Here is an 8,988-nt window from a genome sequence, read left to right on the forward strand (position 1 = left end):
TAATGACTCACTGCCCAGCCTCCTGATACCGGAAGTATCGGGCTAGGCATCGGAGCATTTGGGTGAGTACGAGAGAGAGAGAGAATATGAATATAGTAGATATGGAGGCACTCACAGAACTTGCAGCAGCGATAATGCTGATACATTCACCAAATGTCATAATGAGCCTGATGAAGGGGCCCAGAGTGAGCCTGAAACGTTGCCTTCTTTGTGACATGATGTGTCAGAATAAAGACGTTTTTGGACTGGTGTGCTGGTGACATGCCCTATGTTTCTGGGAAACCCGTATCACCTCGTCAGACCAGAAGTGTTAGACAGCTGACCACAAAATGTGAAGGAAATTCCTCTAATCCCTACCGCAACGCCGGGCAGCTTATTTGTAACCCCACCACACGCCAAGAACAAGACCCTGAGCTGGAAATATTGGCCTGCCACATTTCTTAGGGGGTCATTCCGCAGAACCCCAAGAAGAGGAATGCTACCCCAAAAAAAACCCAATGTGTCACTCCACCTATGTCCAGTCAGGTGACAGCTTTTAGGTGTGCGCAATAGGAGGGACAGGCAGGATTCGATTGGTTGTCATAGACAGTAATGTTGATGAAGGATCTTCGTTGGATAAGGGAAATGGGAAGTTTGGGTAACAATAGCTTCTCCCGATGCTGCTGAAGTCATGAACAGACCTGCCTGTTACTTTGTAGAGATTGACATGAAGATCTGGGCCGGGCTGGTTAAAAGTAATGATGATACATCATTCATGTTAATTCATGCAGATCAATTATACATTCAGAAGAAGACGCTTTCCTTCCTTCAGTTTCAGTAAAAAGCTGTATAGAGAAGTATTACCACTTGAGTCCCGAAATCCCCCCTGAGTCCCAGAGCAGTTTTTTTCGGTTCCGCACATTACACCTTTTAGTGTTTCTAATCTACTATACAAATATTTTTTTCAGGACAGATAGGGCTTTCATGGTTGCAAAACTAGATACAAATATGTTGTTATTTCCTTTGTTTTTATTATGATCCTGCCAGTAGCACACTTCCTGTCCAAGGTGACAACTCACTCACTGTACTGTATCTATGGAGGAGCAGTTGTCGCTATGGATGCACCGATACTGTTTTTTTCGGTATCGAGTATGATAACCAATATTTTTTTTTTTGGTACTCGCTGATACCGAATACTGATACCGGAAGTCCCATTAAAGAAGCCACGCGGCGTGTAAAGACTCGCCACCCTGCTTCCCGATTAGCAGGGAAGCTGTCTCCATGCTACCTCGTCACCATGTGACAAAGCATGGAACCGGCTTTCTGGCCAATCAGGAACCTGGTTGGCGGGTAATGACTCTCCACCTGGCTTCTTGATTGGTCAGCTTCCCGACCAATCAGGGACCTGGGTGGTGAGTCATTACATGGCTACCGGCTTCCTGATTGGCCGGCTCCATGCTCCCTCATCACCAGGTGAAGAGGGAGCATGGAGCCAGCTTTCTGGCCAAGCATGAAGCTGGGTGGTGGGTAATGACTCTCCACCTGGTTCCTGATTGGCCAGCTTTCCGACCAATCAGGAGCTTGGGTGGTGAGTCATTACACGGCTACCGGCTTCCTGATTGGCCGACTCCATGCTTCCTCATCACCAGGTGAAGAGGGAGAACGGAGCCGGCTTTCTGCCTAATTTAAAGTGACATTAAACCTTTAAATTTTTTAACATAAAACAATACTGTAATGTGTGCCTGAGGCCCCATTCACACTGAGCGATTTATGGAGCGATTTTTGCAGCGATATCGCTCTATGTAGCTTCTCCAATCCATTTCAATGGAGCTGTTCACATCTCGTCGCTCAATATCGCTTGTAGCTCGTCGCTGGTAGCTTGTCGCTCCTACATGACCCTTTTTTCGAGCGATATTGCTCCTGATTGCATACAGCCCAATAGGAAAAAGTCGCACTTCAGTTTTCTCAATATTGCTCGTCGCGCAATATCGCTCCAAATCGCGCAATTTTCATGTCGCTCAGTGTGAATGGGGCCTTACTGAAATCCATGGTTGTTTCCATTCTCTTTGTTGCTCTTCCTTTTAAATTTGTATCTCTTCTCATGCTGGGGGAGAACTTCAGTTTTGCAGCAGACTGCCTTGTCTCTGAAATGGATTCACGATGTCTGTGTATAGGTTTGTATAGGCTTGAAACCTGAGCCAGCTCTACAGGAAGAGGCCCTGAGCTGAAAAGGGAAGTTCTCCCCAAGCATGAGAAGACATGAGGATTTAAAAGGAAGAGCAGCAAAGAGAAGGGAAACAACCATGGATTACAGTAAGGCGCACATTACAGTATTGTTTTATGTTAGAAAATCTGAGTATTTAATGTCACTTTAACTATAGAAATCACAAATATCTTTTGAGGGAAACCTGTACTCGGAAAAATACAGAGGATGTGATCGAGGATCTCTTTGTAAATATGTCAGCTGTCTGGCACATACAAAGGTTCCAGTGCTTTCTGGGTCACTTACCTGGATCATGCATGCAGATCAGGAGTTCTGTCTTCACTGGCTGCATGCTTGGTCATCCAAGGCAGCCTGCAAATTACTCCCAGTGCAAGTTTCCTACAAATGCTCAGATTTTTGGCATAAAGGGCATTTCATTATAATTCTTATTATTATTATTCAGGATTATTATTTATTATTCAGGATTTATATAGCAACAACAGTTTGCTCAGCGCTTTACAATATAGGGAAGACATTAAAATCACAATGCAATTCAAAAGTAGATGGTAAGTGGAGTAAGGCAGGGGTGGGCAACTTCGGGCCACCAGCTGTGATGAAACTACAAATCTGGGTCTCTATGCTTCTCTATGTAATACAGGCAGATCATGGCTGCTGGGAGGGGACGGCATGGTTCTGTATATAGCTGCCGGAACACATCACAGCACCCCGCCTCAGTACTCCTCTCAAAAACCCTCACCCTTGATGCAAGCAGTGGGCTGGCTCTTGGGAGAATGTATGCAAATACTAAAATGCCTTGATGTGGGAAATATAGTCTGGAGGAATGGGGGGTTCATTGGCAGGTTGCTTTTGCATGCAGACCACCCTAGATAACACCCACATGTGATGCTGAGTCTCCATGATTGAGAGAACTAAAATCCAATGAATGAAAGGGGTGGGCAAAGGACAGTCAGGCTGGATGATGCTGGACGCCCTGCATCCAGGAAATGAGGCGGGCTCTATCTGACTTGCTTCGGGTTCTAATGCGCATTGGGAGAAGCTCCCAGTGTGCAGTGATATCAGGGGAAGCCATTTCAGTCCAGGAGAGGAGCCGGTACAACTGTCCAAGACTGAAGGGAAGGCTGGAGCTCAGATATAAGGCTGAAGGGAAGGCCGGAGGTCAGATATAAGGCTGAAGGGGAGGCCGGAGCTCAGATATAAGGCTGAAGGGGAGGCCCGAGGTCAGATATAAGGCTGAAGGGGAGGCCGGAGGTCAGATATAAGGCTGAAGGGAAGGTCGGAGTTCAGCTATAAGCCCGGCTGTGTTAAACTAAATTTTATCTTAATATTCAGAGTCCGATTGTTGTGCTAGTGACTTATCCCTTGCTCAGACCTCTATGCCTGGCCTGTATAAGCAGATTCAATCGTTGAGGACAATCATTGTCAGATAGCTGAACTCACCAATATCGTTTCATCCACAAGGGTTGCTTTATTCTGAACATCAGGGTTACAGCAGATGACAGGAAACAACTGATGAATGGTTGAGGTATTATGCGGTCAAAAGATGATAACTTCGTAGCGTACTATGTGGAATACATGTGTCCCTTGTTACATGTAGCCTGTTAGCTGCATCCATGACACAGGAAGTACTTACCAGGAAGAAGGGTGGGGCATTACATACAAAGGAAATGTGTCATCGATTTCAGCAAAGGGAACATGAAAAACAAGTACGTTACCACAAAGGGTCACTAGATGGCAGCATATAACTTACTATAGAATAGCTATAGAAAAATGGTTAGGGAAAACACACTATATAATTCTCATCTACTAACAATGCTAATAACATATTCTATGCCCCATTGGGGTGGCACAATTAATGAAGGGAAAGTGAATAATTTCGATATGACCATATGGGGTAGGTCAGTCCTCATTAGCGCCATCCAGCCGAGGTGCCTAACAGCGCTAATGAAAAGGTTCGTCCTTCAGCAACGGCTCGCAGGAAACTCTCACTGGATTTGTGTATCTTACATTTAATTTTAATGGCCCACTAATGAGTCCCTAGTGACTTGCCGAATGTAAAATCCGCATTCCACTCTCTATATCGCTCGCTGACCGCGCTGAAAATTTAGGAATACAAAACAATCAATGAACAGTTTACCTAAAACGCAATGGTAAATCCAAAAACAACCAGCGTGAATGTCACATGGGAATGGCGCTGGGTGTTTGGCCCGGGAGAATCATTTACATTCTGTAACATTTAAGTATTACCTTTGTATTCACAACTTTCTGTGCATGTTCTAGGTGCACCAGCAACAATTCTGTATCTCCATACACTGCCATATTCATCAATAAGCCTATAGGGTGCGTTGTCCTATAAAAAAAAAAAGTAAAACGCACATCAGCGCCAATTAAAGGAATGGCTTACCTGTGTTCGTGAGTTGATGTGCGTTAAAAGGCATGAGAGTGATCGGGCTGAAAGAATAAGGCCGTAGTCACAATGTTGCAGTGTGTGGCCTCGTGCGTTGCATTAAGGGATTCCACTAATTTTCCATTCACGGGAAACTGTTATTTTATTACGCCTATGCCTTTAAACTGCAATGTACCTTTAAAAGTACAAATCTGTGAGGAAACAGGCTTTTTAGTGACATGTTACATGGAAATGATAAATCGTGTTGCAGACAGTCTTTAGACGTTCTTGACGTCTCTGCGCAATAAATGTCAGTGCCTGCGACAAATTGATGTACCTGTCTGAAAAAGGTACATCAATTTGTTACATAGAGACATGGTGGGGGTCAGCACTGAGAGCGGAGCGTCCATACCGCGCATCTCCGTCCTCAGTGCACATTCAGCCTCTGAGCTACGCAGTGTCGTTGGTTGCTTTGACACTGTTAACTGCACAGCATCATCGGTTGTTATGGTGCTCTGCGCCTGACAGAGTCCTAGCAACCAAAGATGCTCTACAGCCGAGGGCATCCTAGCAACCCAGGCAACTGTGCAGGTGGCAATGTCATAGCAACCAAGTATGCTGTGGTTTGACAATGTCATAGCAACCAAAGACATTGTGGACATTGTCAGCCTTATAACAACCAAGGGTGTTTTAAGCTGACAGCATCCTAGCAACCAAGGGCACTGTGACCTTCTGTATGCCTCCTTTATACTCCAATAAATTGGCAAGCTCTTCCACTTTATGTATTTCTTCCTTTATAACCTAATACAGTAAACTCCCATTATCCGGCATCCACGGGGATTGGTAGATTCCAGATAAATGTAGTTTCCGCTTGCTTGAGAGTTACTATTAAAAATAGGTCTAACTAATGCCATGCCCCATACTATACCATAACATAAACTCTGTACTGACTTCATATTAATATTGAAATAAAGTAATCAAAAGCAAATTAAGACAAACAGACACATTTAGTATTAGTGCTGCAATACAGGTGCCCTAATACAGGTGCTGTAATGCTGTGTGCACTGTGGTTGTAATCTATGAGCAATACAGTGCAGTGCTGGGAATGATCACTAGGTGGCGCTTGTTCACAGACAGTTCGGACAGATGATAATAGAGCACTTTTCACAGATAGTTCAGACACTCGTTTTCAGGATAACCCCACACTTTTCAGCCCTTTTCTCTACCTTCTCATGCTGCAGAGTCCTCTCTCCCTCTCCTACAAGGTCACAGATCAGCAGAACAGTAAGTGCACAGTGGATTTTTTCTTCTGAAAACCCAATGTCATTCAACAAAGAAGACTGAGGACCTACTGTGACGTCAGAGGACATACTGTGACGGCAGAGGACATGCTGTGACGGCAGAGGACATTCTGTGACTGCAGAGAACATACTGTGACTGCAGAGGACATACTGTGACTGCAGAGGACATTCTGTGACTGCAGAGGACATACTGTGACGGTAGAGGACATACTGTGACGGTAGAGGACATACTGTGACTGCAGAGGACACACTGTGACGGCAGAGGACACACTGTGACGGCTGTGACTGCAGAGGACATAGTGTGACTGCACAGGACATACTGTGAGTGCAGGGCAGCATGAGCCTGCCCCCTGAAGGGGCATAACTACGGAGCCCTGCTCTCACATACAATGATGCAGAGAGTGGCCCATCATCATGTCAGCACAACCCAAAGAGGACTCTGTGCACATCTGGAAAGGATTAGTATATATAAAATAACAAAAGCAAAAGATACACGCCGGGAAGACGGGGTACACCGTAGAAAGAGTGGGAGTCTAGAGTTCAGCTTTAATAATGAAGATTCATTTTTATCTGGCGTTGACAAGTTGCTGAGACTGAATACTACATCAGTGTGAGAAAAATCCCAGCCTTTGCTGTTTCTTGGTGACAGGTACTCTTAGCCCTCACTCAGCCGGACCTCCTTCGTTTGTTTTATTTAAGAATGTAGAAAGTGATCCGGGAAGTGTCAACAAACTTTATACTAACAGATCACTTTTCTGTTTAATTGTATATGTGTTTCCATGTGATAAGACAAGTATCTAATCTGCCCCAGGACACACAGAACTCTCTTTCCTCTACATGCAGCCAAACTGAACACGCTAAGTTCAGGTAGACGCAAATGTATAACTGCAGATAATGGCGTTCCTGTGTGAAGGAGAACTTCAATGGTTTGGTGATAAAACAAAGACAAACACAAATGTTTCTGGAAACAGATGCCAGTGAAGATGGTCATCCTAAGTGACAGAACCCGCAGGGCAGAGGACAATGACAGCAGCTCAATGCTATTTATAACAATCAGACAATAAATGATGAATAAGCTGAACCTCCCAGAACCCAAAATGCCCCCCAAGGAGCTACGAAGAAGAAGAGAGAGAGAAGAGAGAGAGGAGGAGGAAGAGAGAAAGAAGAAAAGGAAGTGAAGGAAGAAAAGAAGAGGAAGAGAAACAAGAGGAAGAGAAAGACAAGGAAAAAGAGTAGGAAGAGGAAGAAGAGAAAGAAGAGGGGAAGAATAGGAAGAGAAAAGAGAAGAGGAAGAGAAAGAAGAGAAGGTAAAGAAAGACAAGGAGGAGGGGGAGAGGAAGAAGGGGAAGAGAAAGAAGAGGTGGAAGAGAGGAAAAAATAGGAAGAGAAAGAAGAGGAAGGAGGAAGAAGAAGGGGAGGAAGAGAAGGAAAAGGAAGCAGAGGAGGAAGGAAAGGGGAAGAATAGGAAGAGAAAGGAGAAGAGGAAGAGAAAGAAAAGAAAGACGAGGAGGAAGAGAGGAGCAGAGACATGACATCATCAGTGTGCTGCTTCTGCTTTGTCCCCATTCACAAGATTTGCTGCTGCTTAAGTGAAGGTTGAAGACCTGGCTGTGTTGTCTGGCAGGGTACCTGAATCGCAAGATTGAACGGACAGAATAAATAATCCGACCTTCCATGCTGTCTTGCACAGTTCTACTGCCTCCTCTCCCTGACTGAAATTGCTTCCTCTGATGTCACTGCACACTGGGAGTGAAGGACACTGGGAGCGTCTCACAATGTGCATTAGAAGCTGCAGCAAGTCAGATAGAGCCCGCCTCGTTTCCTGCCTGGAGGACATCCATCATCATCTAGCAATTTCCTCCCCCAGCCGGACTGTCCCTGGCCACCCATTTCATTGATTGTATTTCAGTTCTTTCAATCATGGAGGCTCAGCATCACATGTGGGCTTTACTTAGGGTGGTCTGCATGAAAACACAGCCTGCCTAAGAAAGCCCACTCCTCCAGACTGACCTCCACCCATCAATGCATTTTGATATTTGCATAACTCCTCCCAAAAGCCAGCCCACTGCTTGTATCAGAGCTGAGGGCTCTTGAGCAGAGTACTGAGGCAGAGTGCTTTGATGTTTTCAGGAAGCTATGTACAGCACTCTGCCGGCCCCTCCCACCAGCCATGATCTGCCTGCTTTGCGTAGAGAAACACAAGGACTTGATTGCATCAGGGCTGAGGGCTCTTGAGAGGAGTACTGAGGTTGTGTGCTGTGATGTTTTCAGGAAGCTATGTACAGCACCCTACTGGCCCCTCCCACCAGCCATGATCTGCCTGCATTGCATAGAGAAGTACACAGTGATGTAATCACTGGGTCTGAAATAAGATATGTAATGAAAACAAAGGTTTCATTTAAAAATGTAATTAGCATGTTGATGAGGGGAGGAACCATGGAAGGTAAAATACAAGCAGATTAAGCTTCAACTTTAAATGCGCCCCATGTTGTCCTCTCTCAGCGTTCCTTTTTGGCATAAGCAATCCCTGAAACCTCGAAGCACTCCAGATCTGAATGAGAAAAAGACAATACAATGTCGCCAATTACACCCAAACACAAGACCCCGCCATGCACACAGTGCAGCCTCTGTTAGCACGCGGCCATATTCCTCCCCCGGCCTGACTGGGAATCTGGGAAAGAGATGCTCCTTGTCCCACTTTCCATAGCTCTGGCAGGGAAGGGAGAAGGTGGAGGGAGGAGGGGTAGCGATGGAAGGAGGGGAGAGGAAGAGGAGGGGATGCAGATGCTGCTACTACTGCTGGGCTCCTGTGTGCCACCAAATCCGGGAGAGGGGAGAAGAGATTGCCGGGGGGGCGCTGATGGACACTATGCCGGGGATGAAGCCTGCATCCATGAGGACTGGTACCCTGCTACTGATCGCAGGTCTGTGTGCATCCCTCTCCTCCCAGCCCGGCGCTGCCTCTCCGCGTCCCCATCATGCCTGCTAACCACTGGCAGGATGGAAAACATGACTGCTCAGGAACATCTGGCGGGGGCAGCGAGAGGCGGCCGCTGGCTTCATGTCCCCCGATATAGCGTGTTGATGTCTGGGGGGTGCCT

General features: G+C 46.0%; 1 protein-coding gene across 3 annotated transcripts in view; it reads left to right on the top strand.

The window, feature by feature from the left end:
• The first annotated feature begins 8,627 nt into the window (after positions 1–8,627).
• The window catches only part of SGCE (sarcoglycan epsilon), a 50,012-nt gene continuing 49,651 nt past the window's right edge, over positions 8,628–8,988 (top strand). For all 3 annotated transcript variants that reach the window (XM_018560763.1, XM_018560761.1, XM_018560762.1), the window contains exon 1: positions 8,628–8,811. In XM_018560763.1, coding sequence (XP_018416265.1) covers positions 8,637–8,811 — 175 coding nt within the window. In that variant the 5' untranslated portion in view covers positions 8,628–8,636. The remainder of the gene's footprint in view (positions 8,812–8,988) is intronic.

Source organism: Nanorana parkeri, unplaced genomic scaffold, assembly GCF_000935625.1.
Source record: "Nanorana parkeri isolate BGI_ZX_2015 unplaced genomic scaffold, ASM93562v1 scaffold477, whole genome shotgun sequence".
NCBI classification, from domain to species: domain Eukaryota; kingdom Metazoa; phylum Chordata; class Amphibia; order Anura; family Dicroglossidae; genus Nanorana; species Nanorana parkeri.